This window comes from Neoarius graeffei, chromosome 19, assembly GCF_027579695.1.
Source record: "Neoarius graeffei isolate fNeoGra1 chromosome 19, fNeoGra1.pri, whole genome shotgun sequence".
Lineage (NCBI taxonomy): Eukaryota > Metazoa > Chordata > Actinopteri > Siluriformes > Ariidae > Neoarius > Neoarius graeffei.
Window position 1 is genome coordinate 49842902 of NC_083587.1, and position 23108 is coordinate 49866009.

At 39.6% G+C, this 23108-nt stretch overlaps 1 protein-coding gene across 1 annotated transcript in view; it reads left to right on the top strand.

Annotated features, from left to right (window-relative positions):
* Nucleotides 1–23108, top strand: part of rims2a (regulating synaptic membrane exocytosis 2a) — a 454274-nt gene that overhangs the window by 275734 nt on the left and 155432 nt on the right. Inside the window, exon 20 of the mRNA XM_060900221.1 lies at nt 21153–21305. Within this exon, the coding sequence (XP_060756204.1) occupies nt 21153–21305 (153 nt within the window). The remainder of the gene's footprint in view (nt 1–21152; nt 21306–23108) is intronic.

Consider the following 23108-nt stretch of genomic DNA (forward strand, 5'->3'; position numbering starts at 1 on the left):
CTACATCGCAGATCTGAGTGACATATTTAAATAATATTGGCTGGCATTGAGTGGTCTATCAGGTATATTCCATTCAGCTAGCATGATATTGAACGAGTCGAAGACTAGTAGCTGAATGGAATATATCTGATATACCACAAGAAAACGCCAGCCATTATTATTATTATTATTATTATTATACATACACACTCTCTTCATATCAGTATATCAGCATGCTAGAAGGCCAATGCTAGCTTACCCATGAATTGGCGCTGTTAGCGCGGCAGTGAAGTGACCTACAGCTGTTGTCATGTTGTCACAGTCAGTCGCTAGCATGGAAGTTTTACATCTCCGATGTGTCTCTTTTCCAGTTTTTCGATGTCCGTTGGTATGTTTTTTTCTTGTAAATATGCGTGAAGAATATCTAATGAAGTTTTGGTAGCCTTTCGGGTATTCAATGCGTCTTTAGTTTCAGTTTTCAGTTTATTTATATTGTGCTTAATGATAGCGTAGCTAATCCTAGCAGTAGCACTGGATTAGCCTCGTCTTTCTCTTTCACAGCAGACGAAGAGATGATTCTGTGCATGCACAGCAGAAAAGCTGTTGTGGTCTATTTTTTTACCGTAGCGTGTTATTTGTGTGCGGGGAAGGACATACATTAACAATTTGCATGTGTAGAATGGAATTTTCCACTCCAACAGTTAGAAGTTGATCGTGCTTCCATTTGCGGTCTTTCTGTTACGCGGGTGATCTGTTCGGACGTTATCACTGAAAAGGTGAGTTTTGACAGTTTTATTTTGTTTTAGTCTTGCAGTATAAGGCAATAGAATGTTTCTTTTTCATCTTACTTTCATATTTCGTAGTGTTTGTGTATTTTTGGCCAATATTTTGCAACCATGGTCAATTTAGATCGAATTTTTGATAGAATCTACGACCAGTCATTTTGCCCCGCCCCCGCCTCGCGCTCCGTCCGGTGCGGTAGTGATGTCCTGTTGCTCGCGCGCCGCAGCAGAGACCCGCGCGACCTTCAGCCGGTACAGTCGCTGTTCTTTTACCAGCGCCGTTATTCTCATCTTTCCGGTGTGTTCTTGATTTTTCCATTGTGTCCTATTTCGCCATATCAAATACCCAAAACGCATCATATTATTCATATTTAAGTGAGTAATCAATTCAGTCATCATAACTTGGCATTTTTAACCCAAGCAATCAAAAAGAGGAAATTTATTCAATATTTTCACTCATCTGTGAAGGAGGGGCTTTAATTCTTCATGATGGAGTTATTTTATTTGTAAATCAATTTTACAAAAGCATTTGAATTGTAATCAAAAAAACTTTCCACAGTGGAGGCCAGATAAAGCAAGATACTATCTTTATTCTTATTCAACATGACAAAAGAAACATTGAGTGTTAGGTAAATGCAAAAAACTAGTAAAATTAGAGAATGTATTTTTTTACCATAATGTCCCAAATGAGAGACCAGTTTCTGAGACGGACCCATCAGTCTTCGCTTCACTCTCTCGTGAATATGTTCACCACTCGAAGATAAACTTCATATCTTCGCGTAACCTCTATACATATTTAATATCCTTTATTTATTTCTGCAGTTGCAAGAATGTTTAAACAATTCCTGACACATTTGTACACCGCTGCAACAACTGGATTGGCTTCAGACAGCCTTCGTCTTTCTATTTTTTTTTCTGAGGGAATTCTTCTTTGGTTATTCAGAGTCCCCATAGTGTAGTGTAGCGTGATGTGATCTGTTTGCATATTACAGATGTAGTAGATCATCCAGGTGCCTTTCAACTCCTATTCATTACCTACTGAGTATTCGGACAGCCTACATACTTCTGTTTGCATACGAATAGTATGGAAGTATGCATTTTCAGACACCGGCTAAGGCTTTAGTGATACACTGCACTATGTTTTCCTTGTTGCTAGGGTGGTACCATGAAGAGTACACCTTTTGTAATTTGATTAAATTTTCTATTTCTAACTTACAAAAGTGCTCTTAAAGCTCTTCAAGGCAATTACAGTCCAGTTACAGTTGTGGTCAGAAGTTTACATACAATGACATGAGTCATCTTGGATATGAATGTCATGGCAATATTTGGGCTTTCAGTGATTTTCTCTGAACTGTTCTTTTTCTGTGGCAGAATGATTGTACAGCATACATCTTTAAAAAAAAACACTAGAATTTGGTGCACAATTTTCTTTGGGTTTTCTGATATCAACAGAGGGTCAAAAGTATACATACCTGGTCAAAAATTTACATACAGCACATCTAATATTTGTGTAAAATGTCTCTTTGTAAGAGTCACCTTGACCAAACATTTTTTGTTTACCATGAACAAGCTTCTGGCAGAATTCTGGTTGGATATTTCATGACTCTTCATGGTAGAATTGGTAGAGTTCAATTAAATTTGTTTTTTTTTCTTGGCATGGACTCGACTTATAAGCATGGTCTGTTTATTTTCAATAGGGTTGAAGTCAGGACTTGTTTTAAGCTTAATGTTAGCCTGCTTTATCCTCCACAACCAGCTCTGATGCATGTTTGGGTTCATTGTCCTGTTGTGACTCCCAACCCGTGTTCAAGTTTCCAATGGTTTGAGGTTATGCTGAAGAATTCTGAGGTAGTCCTCCTTCATTATTCCTTCCACTTTGTGCAATGAACCAGTTCTACTGGCAGCAAAACAGCCCCAGAGCATGATGATCCTACCACCACCACAAGCTGGTCATTGTGGCCAAACAACTCAATCTTTGTTTCATCTGACCATACAGCTATCCTCCAGAAGGCTTTTTCTTTGTCCATGTGGTCAGTTGCAAACTTTAGTTAAGCTTCAAGGTGTCAATTTTGGAGCGGGGGTTATTTCTTGGATAGCAGCCTCTTAGTCCATGGTGATATAAAATTCTCTGAACTGTAGACAGTGATCCATCAGCTTCCAGTTCATGGCAGGGCTGTGCCATGGTGGTTCCTGGGTTGTTCCTAGCCATCCAAACCAATTTCCTTTCAGCTGAGGGTGACAGTTTGGGTTTTCTTGAAGCAAAGCGACTATACCTCCCAGTAACTTACAGACAATTGTTTGAACTGACCTTGGGATCTGCAGTTGTTTAGAAATGGCTCTAAGAGACATCCCTGAGTTGTGTACATCTGCAATCCTCTTTCTCAGATCTGCACTGAGCTCCTTGGACTTTCCCATTTTACTGTGTGTTAGTCAATCCAATGAGTGCTGTAAACAAACCCTTTTTATGAAGGCACAGAGAAGCTACCAGCTGTAGTCAATCATGATCACTAACAGGAAGTTAAGAGACTTCGGCCTTGGCAAGATAAGAGACATTTTGGAAGTTTCAGGACCTGCGAATTAATAATCTACGCGAGCGTATGTAAATTTTTGACCTTGTATGTATAATTTTGACCCTATGTTGATTTCAGAAAACCCAAAATAAATTAAAACTTCTGCACCAAATTCATGGGTTTCTTTTACTATTAAAGAAATATGTTGTACAAGCATTTTGCCACAGAAAACGAACAGTTCAGAGAAATTATTGAAAGCCCAATATTGCCATGACATTCATATCCAGGATGACATTCATGTCACTGTATGTAAACTTCTGACCACAACTGTATATACATAACATTCTTTTTTTAAATGTACACTAAATCTATAAGTGAAATATATGTTTTAAAGATTCAAAAATATTCAAGATACAAAAAGATACTCTTAAAGGTACCACCACAGCAATTTAGCACACTTTTTTTTTTTCACCAGGGAACCAGGAAGGTACTGAAGAGAGTGTAAACATTTGTAAATGTAATTACTTCACATTAATATTGAGTTATATATTTTGTTAACGATCAGGTTTTCTGTGCTTTCTGAATAAATTTATTTCCTACCATTTTTTTTCACCTTCAAGACTGTACTTTCTGCATTTAGTTCGAAGACCTAGTGGCGTACGTTGAAAATTCATAATGAGCTCCTTGAGGGTGCATTTATAATCTGTCTCAGGGAGCAAAATGTGCTCATATATTTTTGTATTATTGTTTCTTTGTGAAATTTGTTTTTAATCACCGAAGTATAACTGCATTTTCAAAGGAAAGAACAACTCGACTGTAATGTTCAGTGATTAATTCTGCCATCGAAATGGATTTGCATCTATCTCTCTCTCTCTCTCTCTATATATATATATATACACTAAATGTATTATAACTCAGCTATAATGCATTATATTGCATTAGCTCTGCAGTAATGGAGTGATGTGAATCCGTCTCTCTCTTAATGTTGTCATTTGGGGGATTCGAGAGCCAGTTAGCCATCTCTCTTCGACTGGACCACTCTGTCCCGTTTTCCACATCTCTACCTCCAGTTTCCATCTCTCCTCATCCTTTCCTCCTCTCCTCTCTGTTCTCTCAATCCTACCGCAGTCATTTTCTCACCTTACCTCGAACAAGACACAGTCAGCCTGTTCATCATCAGCAGATGGAACTCAGGTAGAGCTTTCCACACCCGTGTCTGTCTTTACCTACCTGTCGTCCTCCTACCTGGTAGAACATCAGGGTTCCTCAAGCCTGGAGTTGCCCAAGATGCAATAAAATCAGATTTGAGATATGAAACCTGGGACAAAAAATTGTGATTGTGTTCCAGAGGGTGATGGAAATCAGAATTTTGGTGTAGTTGTGGTCCGTGTATGCTGCATTCATCATTATGAAACAAAATCTGTATGTTAAAATGTAAAAAAAAAAAATCAACATTACTAAATAAGCATGAGCTCTATGACTAAGCTTTTGCTGGTGTGCAGGGTTGCCAGGTCTCTGCAAAATTTACAGCCAAATACAATTAAAAAACCTGCACACATAGATTGAAAATAGCTCAAAAAGTTTCGAAATGCAACTATGTTTCACAACTCAAGCTATTTGGCATAACCTGGCAACCCGAGTGTGACTTTCAAGAGGGCGTGTCTGAATTCACCCAGCTCTCTGGAGTTCAAATGTGGTTTTGAATGTGTCTTTCACCTGGATTTAAACAGACAGGAAATGTTGTCTTAAAGCGAATGTAATGTCCCTGAACCACACTTTTTTCCTTGTACAAACCAACAATCATTATGTTGATTGACCATGTGTTTTCGAACCATAGCTGATCCAAAAGGCCATAAATTGATGGAAAATCAATAAAATCAGCCGATTTTCACGGAATCTCCTGAGACTGAACTGGAAGATCCTGAAGGGGTGTGTGACGTCAGACGTGTAACAATCCAAGTATTAATTCCGTTCCCGTGCGCAGCAGTGGTTAGACCAGTCTCAATATGGAATCACGTTTTGGAGAGAATTCTGATAGTGATTCCGATTCTTGTATGTCGGATGAAGGAGCAGATGATTATCAAGGATATTCCGTTGTAAATGGTTATCTTTTCAAGTCCCCAAGACGAGAAACAGATGCCAGTTCATTCAGTTCACGACAGTCCCGCTCACCACCGATAGCGCACCACCAGCCAGAGAGGACTGGAAACAGATTGGTTTGTGGATTTTTATTCTAAGCTGGCCACTGCAAAATATTGGGAAAATATTTACATGGACCTCAATAAATGCAGAAGTATAATCTTTAAAACTTCTACTTATTCAGTGTAATTATTGAAAGAAAATATGAAGTGGGCGATAAGAGGGGAATCGACAAACTGTCCAAATGTCATTATTAAATCAATGGGTTTCTTTTTTGCTCCAGTAATTCCCATGTGATCGTTCTGGTGGTGATGAACACTTGATGAATCAGATTTATTATTAGTAGGTGACACGAAATCTGCCCGCTTCCTTTGTACAAACCCCACCCAGTGTCGCATTAGACTAGTGTCATTTCTCAGAAATTGGTGAACTGAATGTCCTGCTGTACATGGATTTGAACATCCAAACACAACTCAGCACTTTTACATCGTTATTTTTGTAAGATTCCAACAACAATATCCAATTTCAGCAAGTAAATAAGCTCGGAGTCAGATGAACCGAAATGACCCAGATAACCGGGGTTCCACGTGTGACGTCATGCGAGATTAGCCCTGGGGCAAGGCTGCCTTTTTCCGGGATCCGGATGCCGCGATTTATCGATAGTTTTGTGCTTGATAATAAAATAACAAATAATTAATATTATTTCCCCCCCTGCTTTATTAATCCATTTTGGTTGTTACTAATGATATATAGTCATTTTAAAGCATTACAATAAGGCATTATGTACACTTTAATGCAGCATTGCATGAGCGTGTGTGTCTTTATATGATGGTAGCGCACATGCAATTGTATTAACGCCCTTGAGTATGATAGTGTATTAGCTTGTGAAAAATGGCATGCTCTGGAGAAGCATACACAGTATATTTAAAAAAACAAAATCTATAGCCTCTCTTGATTTGATATAAAGATGAAGAAGCTACTTTTTTTAAATAATTAAGTTTACATTTTTATTGTTTTATTACATTACATTACATTACATGGCATTTAGCAGATGCTCTTATCCAGAGCGACATGCAACAAGTGCAGAAATCAGGTACATGAAGTGCTGAACTACTAGACACGAAAGTTCTAGTGCCAACTGAACAAGTGACAGCAATACCTCGTGAAATATTCTGTTGAAGTTTCAATACTCAGCCAAGGAAACAAACCAGCCATATAAAGTATAACTAAATGGAGAACTCAAATGGCTAACCCCAGGCTAGACAGTACACAGTGTGGGTTGGTCTAGACCTCGATGCGATTACATAGTGGACAGGGAAGAAGATGTGAGTCTTCAGTCTGCGCTTGAAGGTGGTCAGGGAGTCAGCAGTTCTGACCTCAATGAGAAAGTCATTCCACCAAAAGGGAGCCAGGACAGACCGTAGTCTTGAGCGGGTTGGGCAGGAGTGGAGAGGAGGAGGAGGGGCCAGGCGATCAGTAGTAGTGGAGCGTAGGGATCTGGACGGCATGTAGGAGTGGATCAGACTCTGGAGGTATGCTGGCCCTAACCCCTTGGCAGCCTGGTAAGCAAGCACCAATGTCTTACATTTGATGCAAGCTGCAACAGGTAGCCAGTGCAGGTCAGCAAGCAGAGGGGTGGCACGGGAAGAACGGCGTTCCAAGATATTCCAGGAATATACTGTACCTTTTGATGTGAAATATGAAAGCTTGTCAGATGAAGATGAAAACAAAGAAGGGACACCAATTTCACCAGAAGCACCTTCTTCATGATCTACTGTATTTCCACTAGTGGAGCAAAACTAAACAGGGGTGGGTTTCCCCAAAGCCTCTTAATGCTAAGAGCATCTTAACTAGGAGAGAGAGTGTTCATTGTGCTGCTCGCTCTACCATTTAACAATGATCTTTGTGCTGCGATTTTTTTGGGAAACTCAGGCCAGAACATTTAAATAATATTGGCTGGCACTGAGTGGTATATCAGATATGATAATGTCCTGCTAGCTGAATAGAATATATCTGATATACCACGAAAAAAAGCCAGCCAATATTATTATTATTAATATACATATTCCTTTCAGGTGTTCAACACGTCTTTTTCTTTCAAAATTCTCTCAAAATCTTCTGTATTTATCTACCGAAGCAAACCTGGTGGCCATGTTTGTTTACAAATTGTCACAGTTGCTCGCTAGCGCGGAAGTTTTACGTCTTCCACGTGTGACGTCATGTTGTCTTGACAGCCATGCAATATCGTAAACCATATTCAACGTTCATTCTCCTTTGGGTAGAGTGATGTAATACACGTAGGATAAGCGATATGCTAACAATATTGCATGCTATCAAACCAGATGAATGAAACCCACTAGAAGGGAATAGAAGACATTTTTTATTCCACCGAAAAAGTGTCCTGTATGTGTAATAATCGGACATATTGTGTCTGAAATGTCAGTTACTCGATATTATTTTCTTGTTTTTAGAACAAAAAGCAATATCACACTCGTAATCATGTGGTGATATTGCATTTCGGCGTGGCTGTGACTAGCCTGTAGGTTCGTGCCTACACCAAATCAGAGTATAACTGCAGTCTTGATCACAGGATATTGCTCAATTAGAAAGAAATTAAATGATACAATGCGGTATATTGTTACACTGAAATTGATTTTTTTTTTCCAAAAAAATGAAAAATGAACGCAACATACACGGGTCAGTCTCCTAATTATATGGATTGTTTTTAACCAGCGTATCAAGACCCTTTGAGGAACCCCAGGACTAGAACTGGCTACTTAATGACAAACAGTTCATCCAAACCAAATATGTAGCTGAGAGAGCAATTTGCTCAAGAGTCCAACAGTGACTTCTTGGCAGTTCTCACAACCTTTTGGTCACTAACACAAGGTTTGGAGATGCCTAGCTTTCCGAAATGTTCATACGTACCTGAGAATTTCTTTGCTAAATTTCTTTGTTAAATGCTAAATTGTATCGCCAGATTTTTGAAGTACAGCATGTATACATGTACGAGGGTAAGTCAAAAAGTTCTAAGACAGATGTTATAATTTCAAAAAGTGTGAAAGACATCCCCTAGAATTCTACAAAGAAGGAATTCTCTGATGGAAACATCGCTTGCAGAAGTGTTTCGACTTAAATGGAGGATATGTAGAGAAATAGCTTTGTTGCTTTCATAAATAAAGATTTTTTTCAATTTGTCTTAGAACTTTTTGATTTACCCTCGTATATGCATCAACAAATCTGTCATAGCAAGCATCTTATCTAACAATTAGTGGAAAAAAAATCACCTCATGTACACAAAGATGAAATGTTACACACTAATATCTGTGTGTGTGTGAATTTATGTAGCTTATTGGTGAGCTACTGTATAACCTAGATTTCATTTACCTACAATACATTCAACTCATTATCTCTCCATAATGTCATTCAAGGTTTTGGTGTGAATCTCTGCTTTGCCATATTTAACATCTATGATGGTTCCATTTGTGATGTAAAAATATTCAAATGGAAAATACAGTACTTCACCAACTTCTCAAGCTTGTGCTGCTTGAGTAATCAGCATGCTGTCGAGTCTGTACGAGGCTGTAGAGATCCACGTGTTGAGTCGGTTTACGGTTATTTAGCACAAAAGTCTTTTAGCACAAGTTCTGAAGTCTCTTAGCACAACTCTAAGTTCTTCAGCACAAGATCCAAGAACATTTCATCTTTATTATGAATCCATGTTGAAAGATGTTTGATGGATTTTTTAATGAAAGTTGCCGAGATTCCGATCGAAAACGAGCGATTATATTTCCCCACTCCGCCATCTTGAAACCACCATGTTTGATGTAGCCCGTATGTTATGCTTGGTTCATACATTGGCGTTTCAGCTTTGCGTATGTACGGCGTATCAGGATATTGTGCGTGGCAGTAAGAAAGGAATGTCACAGCATCGCCAGCTTACGTAGCTAATACTCTAGGATGCGTAACATGATCTCCTTGTACGCCAGGGTGTGGCGTATTTTTAAGTTCACACTTAAAAATCCGTAGCACATACGTAGCAGCTTTGATATGTCACACATATGTCACGTGTACGCCGTAAAAACGAAAGCTGATACAGTAGGAGCGTTGCTCGAACACCGATTACGCCGTGCGAACGCTTTAGTTGACGTGTCTGATGAAATTGGCTCTGGGTGGATGCGGCTGATGTCTTCCCTCTTCCCTTGCTCTTCTTGGGTCCTGACTTCTTCGCTGGCATGATGCTTTCTTGACTGTGACGAATGACAACGAACGCAACATGGGGCCCCCTTTTATACCCACCTGTGAACGCCACAGGTACGCAGCAGCAATGTCACACGTAAGAATGAAATGCTACGCCAACGAAAACAACGAAACGGTTATGCCACGGCAACGCATCATACGCCACGCATATGCCTCAGTACGCCATAACTTTATGTCCCTTGAACCCCATACAAACCCCAGATACGCCACAGGAATGTACAGAAACGTCACACTTACGCCGTGTATGTCACAGGACTTTAATTTTGGACAAAATACGCCTCATTTCTTGGCATTTGACCCACACGCCGCTTACGTGGCAAGGTACGAGACAGTATGATAGTAGCCTACAGTGGTGCTTGAAAGTTTGTGAACCCTTTAGAATTTTCTATATTTCTGCATAAATATGACCTAAAACATCATCGGATTTTCACACAAGTCCTAAAAGTAGATAAAGAGAACCCAGTTAAACAAATGAGATAAAAATATTATACTTGGTCATTTATTTATTGAGGAAAATTATCCAATATTACATATCTGTGAGTGGCAAAAGTATGTGAACCTTTGCATTCAGTATCTGGTGTGACCCCCTTGTGCAGCAATAACTACAACTAAACATTTGTGGTAACTGTTGATCAGTCCTGCACACCAGCTTGGAGGAATTTTAGCCCGTTCCTACGTACAGAACAGCTTCAACTCTGGGATGTTGGTGGGTTTCCTCACATGAACTGCTCGCTTCAGGTCCTTCCACAACATTTCGATTGGATTAAGGTCAGGACTTTGACTTGGTCATTCCAAAACATTAACTTTATTCTTCTTTAACCATTCTTTGGTAGAACGACTTGTATGCTTAGGGTTGCTGTCTTGCTGCATGACTCACCTTCTCTTGAGATTTAGTTCATGGACAGATGTCCTGATATTTTCCTTTAGAATTTGCTGGTATAATTCAGAATTCCTTGTTCCATCAATGTTGGCAAGCCGTCCTGGCCCAGATGCAGCAAAACAGGCCCAAACCATGATACTACCACCACCATGTTTCACAGAAGGGATAAGGTTCTTATGCTGGAATGCAGTGCTTTCCTTTCTCCAAACATAATGCTTCTCATTGAAACCAAAAAGTTCTATTTTGATCTCATTTGTCCACAAAACATTTTCCAATAGCCTTCTGGCTTGTCCACATGATCTTTAGCAAATTGCAGATGAGCAGCAATGTTCTTTTTGGAGAGCAGTGGCTTTCTCCTTGCAACCCTGCCATGCACACCATTGTTGTTCAGTGTTCTCCTGATGGTGGACTCATGAACATTGGCTAATGTTAATGTGAGAGAGGTCTTCAGTTGCTTAGAAGTTACCTTGGGGTCCTTTGTGACCTCGCCGACTATTACACACCTTGCTCATGGAGTGATCTTTGTTGGTCGACCACTCCTGGGGAGGGTAACAATGGTCTTGAATATCCTCCATTTGTACACAATCTGTCTGACTGTGGATTGGTGGAGTCCAAACTCTTTAGAGATGCTTTTGTAACCTTTTCAAGCCTGATGAGCATCAACAACGCTTTTTCTGAGGTCCTCAGAAATCTCCTTTGTTCGTGTCATGATACACTTCCACAAACGTGTTGTGAAGATCAGACTTTGATAGATCCCTGTTCTTTAAATAAAACAGGGTGCCCACTCACACCTGATTGTCATCCCATTGATTGAAAACACCTGACTCTAATTTCACCTTCAAATTAACTGCTAATCCTCGAGGTTCACATACTTTTGCCACTCACAGATATGTAATATTGGATCATTTTCCTCAATAAATAAGTGACCAAGTATAATATTTTTGTCTCATTTGTTTAACTGGGTTCTCTTTATCTACTTTTAGGACTTGTGTGAAAATCTGATGATGTTTTAGGTCATATTTATGCAGAAATATAGAAAATTCTAAAGGGTTCACAAACTTTCAAGCACCACTGTAAGTCACCAATCCTCCCTCCAAATTATTTAACACAGCACGTACCCTGACACAGTACACCGCGACAGCCAACTTCCAGGTTTGTTTTGTCTTTATTAAAGTGCTAAGCTTAAATTATGCCATATATTAGGGACATAATCCCCCAGTTAATTAATTCGGCAAACGCGTAATTATTGACAGTCAGTTGAACTTGTGATATGATCAGAAGTAACTGAAGTTATCTATGAAGGTGCCCACAATTCAAGGTTTGTTATGGCTTAACTATAAATATCCAAAGACACCAAAGAATCAGATTTTCAGTCCATGTTTCAGGGATCAACAACTGATCCATAACATGCACAACAGCAGAAATTCTGGCTTCCAGTCCTTAAGCAATCATAATAAACCCCTTCCTATATCAAGATAAGTATTTTTTTTTCTCGATTATTGTGACCATAATCCAGAGTTGTGCTAAAGAAATAGAGTTGTGCCAAGATACTTTAGAACTTGTGCTAAAAGACTTTTGTGCTAAATAACCGGATACCATTGAGTCAGATACAATGTGCGTCTTTGTGGTTATATGTATGAAAAGTTGTCCAGCAGAGAAATCGTTTCTTTCCTTCACATGTTTTGTTTATATGATATAGCAATCTAGTCGTATAGTACGCACATTATAGTATATATGTAGGAATTAGACCATGATAATACTGAATCACAGCACAAACGGAGCTCTGGATGAATCCAGGCAAGAAGTGGGCCAAAGCAGGAAATATCCGACACACACTGAAGACCTAGAATAAGGATACAGACACAAGGTATCTAGTAGAGTCTGATCGATACAGGATTTTTAAGACTGATAATGATACTCACCAGCTACTTTATTAGGAACACCCATCCATCTGCTGTTTTAGGCGGTTCTCTAATCAGCCGATCCCTTGACAGCAGCACAATGCATAAAATCATGCAGACACAAATCAAGAGCTTCAGTTAATCTTCACTTCATTCAAACATCAGAATGGGAAAAATTGTGATCTCAAAGTGTGACTTTCTTTCACTGTGGCATGGGTGTTGGTTTGAGCCAGATGGACTGTGTGGCAGCGGGGGCGTGGTCCAGGTCCGCGAAGGGGGAGGACTCCGTGGGGCTGTTCTTTTCTGTGCTCCGGTCCCGGGTTTCAGCACCACTGTGACAGTTCGTATGAGTGGGAGGAGCACAGAAGGACGGCAGGCCAGAACTGAGTTCACAAACAATATTTATTCAGCTTTTCAGCTTATCTAATTGTCTCCCAGTCACACACGGGCACACACACACAGGTCATCTGGCTGGGGAGAGAGCTCTCCTCCTCTGCTCTCTCTCTCTCTTTAAATAGGGCGCGGTCACTGGGGAAGACACACAAACACACGTTAATAGACTTCAGGTGCAGTGATTCTGCCACTTACCTTCCCTGACTCCGCCCTCCGCTCACAGACCGATGCTTGACCACGCCCCTGCTGCCACAGACTGGTTTGAGTATTTCAGAAACTGCTGATCTCCTGGGGGTTTCACACACAGCAGTCTCTAGAGTTTACACAGAATGGTGCGAAAAACAAAAAAAAACATTGCATGAGTGACTGACAGTTCTGTGGGTGGAAACAAACGCCTTGTTGATAAGAGAGGTCAGAGGGAAATGGCCAGATCTGAGGTAGTTTGAGCTCCCATGAAGGATATAGCAACTCATAGCAACTCTTTACAACCGTGGTGTGCAGAAAAGCATCTCAGCATGCAATTGCAGAAGACCATATTGGGTTCCACTCCTGCAGCCAAGAACAGGAATCTTAGACTCAGGAACAAGTTCCTGATAAAGTGGCTGGTGAGTGTATATTGGCAGATATTTTTCTTTTTTTTTTTTTTCAGAAACATAGAACAAAAATAAAGAATTTTGACATAATGCATGATATAATGCAGTTTTAAAATAAACTTGTTTTATTATCATATAGAGTACTTTTGCACAAAAGTTCAACAAAATATATTAAAGTTTCAATAAGAGTCAAATGTATAAAAAAAAATCTGATTATTATACTTGTCTGCTTGGGTCAGCTGATTGTTGGGATTTGTGGAATTGTAAACGTGTGTTGCCAACAGTGGGGTTGCAGGGTGCAAACAAACCTCACCCGGCAGCACTTATTTTATACCTATATGTTGATAATGGTAATATTTCTCAGTCAACAGCTGTCAGGTTATAGTCCTATGAAAATCCATGACCTTGAGTTTGACATTTCAAAGTCATTCAAGGTCAAAAGTCCTGGCGGCAACTGAAAGCCCATATGGGGCTTCTTATATGCTGATAATGGTAAACATCTGTCTATCATGAACCATTTTAAAGTTATAGCCCTTTGAAAACCCATGACCTTCAGTTTGACCTTTCAAGGTCAACGGTCATGGTGCCAAATGAAAGGCCCTATGGGAGTTCCTATATGCTCATAATAGTAAACATCTGTCTATTGGCAACCAAACAAACAAACCGCACTGATTACAATACCTTGCTCTGCTTACTCCATCGCGGGTGAGGTAATTAGCTCATACCGGCTCGTCAATTTATCAGTCGGGCTCTAGTAGCTAGCTAACCTGGGATCTTGGAGGTGTGTGAAAATAGTTTACAAGTAAAATAGTAGCACATGCAAGATGTCGGATGAACACTAGTGGATTGCATGACTAAGTTTTTTACGAACTTGCAATTCAAAAAAGTAGCTGGCTAGTCATTTTTTTCCGTACTTAAAGCCAAATGTGTTTCAGGCCATCGCTTTGTTTCATTTGTGGAGCAAAGAATTGATCCAACTGCACTTCAGTTACCAGGCATACTCAGGCTACTATTTACATTTCCAGTTTCTGTGATTTTTAGGTATCTGTGTATCATGACATTATTTAAGGACATTATATTCCAATGGTTAAAATGCTCCCAGCTAAGCTGAACTTGTTGATTCATTAATTAACCCTTTGGTGACTGACCCCTTGAAAATGGTTCCTCCAGGAACCATGACGTTTCAGTTGTCAAGACAACGGAAAAACTAAAATACAAATACAAGAGCATTTTGTTTTGTGCACAAGAGCATTGTGACGTATCTTTCTGTTTTTGTATTTTAGTTTTTCCGTTGTCTTGACAACTGAAACGTCATCGTTCCTGGAGGAACCATTTTCAAGGGGTCAGTCACCAAAGGGTTAAGCTCCTTCTAGCTTAATGATGAATGATGGATTCTATTTCAACAGCAAAGTCTCTGAGATTTTTAACGAAACGTTCAATGGAACGTTCACCTTTCCAGTAAAGTGATATCAAGGCCTGTTAAAGCTAAAGAAAATGAACAAAAGGACTTTTCCCAGTGTCGTGTTAAATAGTTGACTGGAAAATTTCTAGTCTGAAATATTTTCTGAATCTCCTTACAGTCTGCTATTGTTTTTTTCCCCACGTTCTCAAGTAGCCAACGTCTTCAGAGCAGTAAATTGTGAATGTATTAGTTGACTAGTCAAGTAGTCTGTGCAACCCGTAAGCAAACCCTGATTAATTGGCGGGCCGCTCTATTTGGTCGCTTACCCAGAAACATTGTGACAAGACGTTATGACAGTTCTTTTATATCTTTTAGTTATTGACTAAAAACCACAATCATGATACTGTGGCTGATTTCAATATAAGGTGTGAGGATTTATCCCATATGGAGCTTTCATTACAATGGCCAGTTCAATCCAGCAAGACTAGCCATAGCAACTCAATTTAAAACCTATAAAAAAAGATAGCTATGATTAGCTAATCCAGCCAACAGGCCAATGACCTTATGTCATCATGTGTTGTCCGTCATCCATCCAGCATCATCCACATTTCACGTAAATTGCTTCTTCTCTCTTAGTTCTTCACCAATTTTTATCCCTCACTGGCCGAAAGGCCCAAAAGGGGATTATGTTGTGGTGATGTCCGTCCTTCCCGGGAAGGGTGCTCACCTTCTGAAATCAACTCCTCTCACAATTTTTGGAGGAATTTCATGAAACTTGGCAGGATTGTTTGTTATATGTCTATAATGCGCATATTTCAATTTTGTTCAATTCGGTTGCATTTTACCAGAGTTACAGCTCTCGATTAACAAAATGATACTTTGACAATTTTATGAGAGTGTGTTTTCCTTCTGAAATCAACTCCTCTCACAATTTTTGGAGGAATTTCACAAAACTTGGCAAAAGGCTTTGTTATATGTAGGTAGTACGCATATTCTTATTTTGTTCAATTCGGTTGCATTTTACCAGAGTTGTGGCCCTTGATTAACAACCTTGTACTTTCACAATTTCATGAAGGTGTGCTCGCCTTCTGACATCACCTCCTCTCACAACTTTTGGACGAATTTCTTGAAGCTTGCCAAAAGGCCTTGTTATATGACGGTAATACGCATATTGCGATTTAATTTCGTTTATGAAAATTTTACCAGAGTTTTGACCCTTGATTAAATAACTTGTGCTTTGACAATTTCATGAGGGTGTAGGTTCTTCTGGAATCAACTCGTCTCACAATTTGTGGAGGAATTTCACCAAACTTGGCAGAAGGCTTTGTTATATAACAGTTGTACGCATATTGAAATTTCATTTAATTTGGGCAAATTTTACCAGAGTTATGCCCTTGATTATTAACAAACTTGTACTTTGCCAATTTCATCAAGGTGTGCTTGCTTTCTGAAATCAACTTCCCTCACAATTTTTATGCCCTGCTGGCCGAAAGGCCCGAAGGGGGATGATGTTGTGGCGATGTCTGTCTGTCCGTCAGTCCGTCCCGGGAAGGATACTCACCTTCTGAAATCGACTCCTTTCTCAGTTTTTGGAGGAATTTCATGAAACTTGGCAGGATTCTTTGTTATATGTCAGTAATACGCACATTGCAATTTCGTTGAATTCAGTTGTATTTTACCAGAGTTATGGCATAGTTGCCAGCGGAGGATATTGTGCCCTTAGAGCACTCTTGTTATTCTTTTTGGCAGGAAGGTAGGTCTGCCAGAGGTGCATGTAGCTTCTACCCAAATTTGCATAATTGCAATTAATAATGAAGATATGGAGTAATTAAGCCCTAATGAGCACTTTCCATACAAATCGCTTCTTCTCCCTCAATTCTTCACCGATTTCGATTCTTTCTGGTATGAAGGTAGGGGTATCTAGGGTGCATATAACTTCTACCCAGATTTGCTTAATTACAACTATTAATGAAGTGATGGACTAATTAAGCCTTAATGAGCAGTTCAACAAAAATTGCTTCTTCTCTGTCAATTCCTCACCGTTTTGGATTCTTTCTGGTAAATAGGTTGGTATTCCTAGGGTGGATATCGCTTCTATATGTACTGTAGCTTATATATAGTGTATATAGCTCACAACATTTTATTGTGCAAGGTGGCCCACTTTAGATCGTTCCTTCTGGACTAGACGGGGCCGGAATGGGTTACACCGTCATTGACGGTCTCATTAAATGAAGTGCTTCAGTATAGTATGAGCTGCTTGATACTGATTCATACAGACAAGTGAAAAGGCTTCAGAAATGCTTTCAGTGAGAATTGAGTTGTAGTTGATTGCACATGGTTTCATTCGTCCCCAACACTTTTCAAAACAAAGCCTTTCTTTCATGCTTTCGCTTTTCCATAAATTTCAATTTGGTTCCCATGACATGACTCCATAGTGTAGAGGAGCTTCATGGAGTGTAGGCTTTTTGCAGAAACGCCATCTCAGATGGATAAATGAGACTTGATTATGAATAGGAGTGCAAATATTTACCATTTAAACTGGTTTTGTATTGGTTTTGCACTGTTCAGTTGAGTTGTATGTCCTGAACATGAACAACCAACTGGGTCTGCAGTGAAATGCAGAAATACACACGTTTAAAAAAAAAAAAAAATCATGCTGGCCATTTTGTTCTCACTTCTCATTGTTGCCAAGCATTTTATTGTATCAGCGAGCCAAACAGGAAGGTGCTGTGAGAGTTTTTCTCCTTATTTTACTTCACTTGCTCTCTATCTCTGCTCTCATTGCCATCTGGCTGTCAGTCAGAATTGTCGAGCGGTGCGTTTTCCTGAAAATGGAACCTGATGTGTCATCAAAAACACAGGGCCATGGCTGAATTAAACTGTCAAAAAAGTGCACGTCTTTCCTGAGCAGTGGCTCCACTCCTGAACAACTCGACAAGACTGGAGTCAATATTACAGTGTTTGTGCTGTACTCGTGTCAGGGTGCAGATGTGGGTAATATAAATGAAGATGTGCCTCTAGATGGAGAGAGGGGAAAGCCAGGAACGGATGTGACAAGGAAGAAATGAAGAGGAAGAGGATATTAGATCAGTAGGAGAGTGAGAGGAGAAGTGTAAAGTGGAGATGCGGGCCAAAGAAACATGAATGTGATCTGCTCATCTGGCTACAGGCCAGGCCGGATGAGCTTATGCGATCACGCTTCGTCCATCAGTCGTTGTCTGTCGTCGTCGTCGTCCGTCCACAATTTACAAAAAATCACTACGCCTCCTACAGGATTGATCAGATTTTGATCAAACTCACAGTGTTCCCTAGGTGGGTGTGCATAAAAGTTGTCAGGATGGTGGCGCGACCTGTCATATTTACGATTTTATGGGCATCTGAAATTTTTGGGTGACTTGTCATATTAAACGCTATTCTTTGTAAACTGCTGGGATGTTTTCACTGAAACTCACCCAGAAGACTCGAAAGACATATTCCAACAAGAGTTGTTCACCAGGTGGCACCACCTATCATGGATGAGGCAACAGAGGGGTCACGTGCAATTTCAGGAAAATCACTACTCCTCCTACAGGAGTGATCAGATTTTGATCAAACTCACAGTGTTCCCCAGGTTGGTCTGTATAAAAGTTGTCAAGATGGTGGCGTCATCTGTCATATTTAACATTTTATGGGCGTTTGAATATTTTGGCTGACTCGTCACATTAAACACTACTCTTCGTAAACTGCTGGGACGTTTTCACTGAAACTCATCCAGAAGACTCTAAAGACATATTCCAACAAGTTGTTCACCAGGTGACGCCACCTACCACGGATGCAGCTACACAGGGGCCATATGCAATTTCACAAAAATTGCTACTCCTACCACAGGACTGATCAGATTTCAAACTCACACACAGCAACAGTGGCCGGTATGAGTGACAGCCTCATTGAGGTGATTTTTTTTATTACAGGCCTTTGAATAAACATATCTGTATTTGGATCTGTTTAGGGCTCAAAATATGAATATCTGTTTTAAATGAGAAGTGGGTGTGGTCTGTACTGGAAGTGTGTGTGTGTGCGTTTTTAAATATCTCTTTAGTTTTAGTTATCTTCTATTGTTTGTCTTACCCTATATGCAATATAGCAATCAGATTATCTAGTTAAATTTTTAATTCTGGAGTGTTTCGGTGTAACATCTCATCTCATTATCTCTAGCCGCTTTATCCTTCTACAGGGTCGCAGGCAAGCTGGAGCCTATCCCAGCTGACTACGGGTGAAAGGCGGGGTACACCCTGGACAAGTCGCCAGGTCATCACAGGGCTGACACATAGACACAGACAACCATTCACACTCACATTCACACCTACGCTCAATTTAGAGTCACCAGTTAACCTAACCTGCATGTCTTTGGACTGTGGGGGAAACCGGAGCACCCGGAGGAAACCCACGCGGACACGGGGAGAACATGCAAACTCCGCACAGAAAGGCCCTCGCCGGCCATGGGGCTCGAACCCGGACCTTCTTGCTGTGAGGCGACAGCGCTAACCACTACACCACTGTGCCTCGGCGTAACATAACTAATGTTATTAATGGTGATGATGATGTACAAATCAGTAGAAAGGATGTCTGAAAGTGTTGTTCCATAAATGGCAATTATGTCGCTGATACGTATTCTATAGAGGCAATATAAATTATCCTTGATCTGACATTCAACACTTTTAATTAATAGGAATTAATAAGGACTAATGTTAATTAGGCTGTGAGTTTTGACCTTTTTGAAATTTTTAGATGATTATGCCGCTATATTAGCAGTTGTAATCATGACCTCAAAGACTGCAGGATGATTTTCTTTCTTAAAGAAAAGAGCTGCTGGACAACTTTTCACTCACTGCACATTTTCTGTTCCATGTCTTGTGTGTTTAATGTTTAACTCTTCACTCCGGTCAAATGGTTTATAAATGTGAAATGTTGGATATTTAAAGTCTTAGGCACAAAATATTACATGTGATTTTTCTTTTAAGAAGTCTCCTTGTTTATTGTTGTACTTAGTTTTTGTCCAATTGTTTTTACATTTCCTTACTTGCTGTAGTGCTGAACAGGGTTGGATGAATTTGGACATGCTGTATATGCGCAGAGTTGCCAGCTTATTAGGAACGTTTGCCTCATAAACTGCGAACACACTGTATATTGTTTTTTATTCTATCCACATTCACTGGATATGAGCAATCGTGCTCTCTGATTGGCTACTCTACTACTAGGCTATCAGCTCATATACCGTGAGTAGAGAAAAACAAAAGGGCGGCGCGTTTTGCTGAATCAACCGAGGACGAAATAAAAACTCTACTCGAAAGCAAAACCCCAAAAATACAAAAAACAGCAACAAAATATGGAATTAAATTATTTGACGTATCTTTTTTTTATTTTTCAAGGATTATTATTTTCGCATTTTCCACAAATTGCTACCGTCATTTCGCTGGTTTGTCTACATTCTAAGCGGAAATGATTTTATCGGAGGATTTGTATAAAGTTTTTATTTATCGAATTTGCAAAAAATAAAAATGCTCTATTTCTCAAAATCCGGTGAATGTGGATAGAATAAAACAATTACTCCAGTCAGTCAATTTCGTCGTACATGGCTTATAGCCAACTTGGCACTACACGCCTCATCGACTATTAGTTCATGTACGACTCGATTTCATGGAATAACTTAAATATACAGTGAGGTTGTTTTGGTTTTTTTTTGCGATTTATACCACAGTGCTGTTGAATGCTGGATTCTGATTGGTCAGAAGGTGTTGATTAATTTTATAACAACACTGACATAACTCTGACATAATCTAAAGCAAACTGCTATGGTATAAGATCAATACAGCACTTCATTTTAAGATATCAAGGCAACTCAGAACATATTTGTACCACCTTATTGGGACTGATCCAGTTTTTTTTTTCTTAAATTAAGCTATGATGCAAATATACTGTGCCATCTTTTATTTATTTTTTGTCATGGTATACAATGACCTGTTTAAGAGATTTAAATTGGAACATATTGCCAAAAATAGACTGCCAGAATAATAATAATAATAATAATAATAATAATAATAATAATAATAAAGTATAAAAAGTAATTAATACTAATGAGGACCTGTTAGCATGACTTTATTTCCTTAGTCTCAAGCCCTTCAGCACTGGCATCTTTCAAGTTGAGCAATGACATGACAGCCAAAGAAAGTATATTTTTGCTTCCACTTTATAATGGGGAAGCGACCTCACCACTAAAACTTTAACCTTCTCCTCCAATCAACCTGTTTCTCCTCCTCCATGACACTGTTTTCAGGAATTACGGCATGCCAGAGAGGCGTGAAATGGAACGGCCCATGTACACGCGCTCACGTTCCACCGAGCGCCCCCCTGACGCCCACCACATGAGATCGTCCTTGCCCACGCTGTCATCCGGACACTCTGCGCCGCCCTCGCCTGCCTTAACGAGGTGACCAGACTAGAGTGGCCACCCCACCTGACTAGCAGCCCTGGTTAACCAATCACCAATCACCGCTCACCATCCTCCCCTATGCCCCTCCCACAATCCCACAATGGCCAGCCCTCCTACCTCGTCTACTAATCAGCCAATCAGCTGCTTTCTTTTTTCTGTTCTTCTTTTACAGCTATGCTTTTCTGATTTTGCAGAAACGCCAAACCACAAGTGCTGTAGTTGTGGTTTGTAGTGTAGTTTAATTTCTAGTTTGCTTTTTGCTGGTAAAACACCATTTATATTCCGACTGCATATAATGGTGTTTGAGTCTCCATTGAGTACTGCTCCATTACCAACAGATATCTGACTCATTCTTTAATTGATTTTTTTTTCTATTTTTGTTTGTATGCACTTGCTTATATAATTTATTCCCTCTTTTCTTGCAGCGATCAGAAAATCGGAGATGCATTTTTGATGCAAAGCATCTAACATGTCTTCTCATCTGTAGTTTATTCACAGGCATTTCACTGATTTGAGCAATGACATGATGAGATGCAGCCATCTACAGCATTTTTATTTATTTATTTGTTTGTTTGTTTGTTTGTTTGTTTTTGCATGCTTTCCCCCACTTTGAGCCCTTTACCCTGTAAACTTCCTTCTTACATTTTTAACTACATATACAGTACTCTAGATCCAGTATTCAATATCCAACCAGCCACTCGTGTGGTTTCAGAAACTGCTAATCTACGAGAATTTTCATACACAACAATCTCTGTTCACATCAAATGGTGCAAAAAGGAAAAAAAAACATCCAGTGAGTGGCAGTTCGGTGGGTGGAAACACCTTGAATGGCCATATGAGAATGGTTTGAGCTGACGGGAGGGTTATGGTCATTCAAGAAACGACTCTTTACAAATGTGGTGAGCAGAAAAGCATCTCAGAATGCACAACAACCTTGAGATGGATGTTCTACAACAGCAGAAGACCACACCAGGCTCCAGTCCTGTCAGCCAAGAACGTGAATCTGAAGCTAAAGTGGTTACAGACTCGTGGAAACTAGATAATTGAAGATTGGGAGAAAAAAATAGACCATTTGATGATTTTTTTTTTTCAGTCATGGTTATAAAGAGTCATTCTTTCAGCTACCAGAACATTCCTGTCACTGGATATTTTTTTTTGCACCATTCTTTGTAAACTCTACAGATTGTTGTACTTTTGTTCAACTCATAATTTTACTTTTTTTTTTTTTTAAACAAAAGTATTGCTTGATGTCCTTTCACTGAATGTAGCCTTAATTCAAATCCAGGTATGATGTGTTGATACAGTTCAGTGTCATAGTCTCTGAAAAACACACACACACACTCATTCAAAAGCCTTAAAGTGCCATTCCACCATTGGATGTATTCTTTGGCATAAAATACAATATATTTTATGACAACATGACTAGACAGAGAAATCTTTTAGCTTCAAAATGATATATCAAACACAATTTTTTGACAACGACAAGTATATTAATTTTGCGACCAAAGTCACCTACCCTTTTAATTTCCATGCGGTAGTGAAACGTGATGTCATCGGCAGGTTCCCCTTCTTGTGTACCACGTGTCGGTCTATTTTTAGACCAGGAAACCCCCAAAGTGAGAGAGTCATTTCTCCTCATATATAGGGGCCAAAAAAATTGCGAAAAATTTTGAGTTAATCTTTCAGTTAGCTAGATTTATTGGTATTATTTTTATCGCGTTCTATCCGCCATTGCTGATAATATGTGCCACGTCACACGTCACGTGGTACACAAGAAGGGGAACCTGCTGATGACATCAT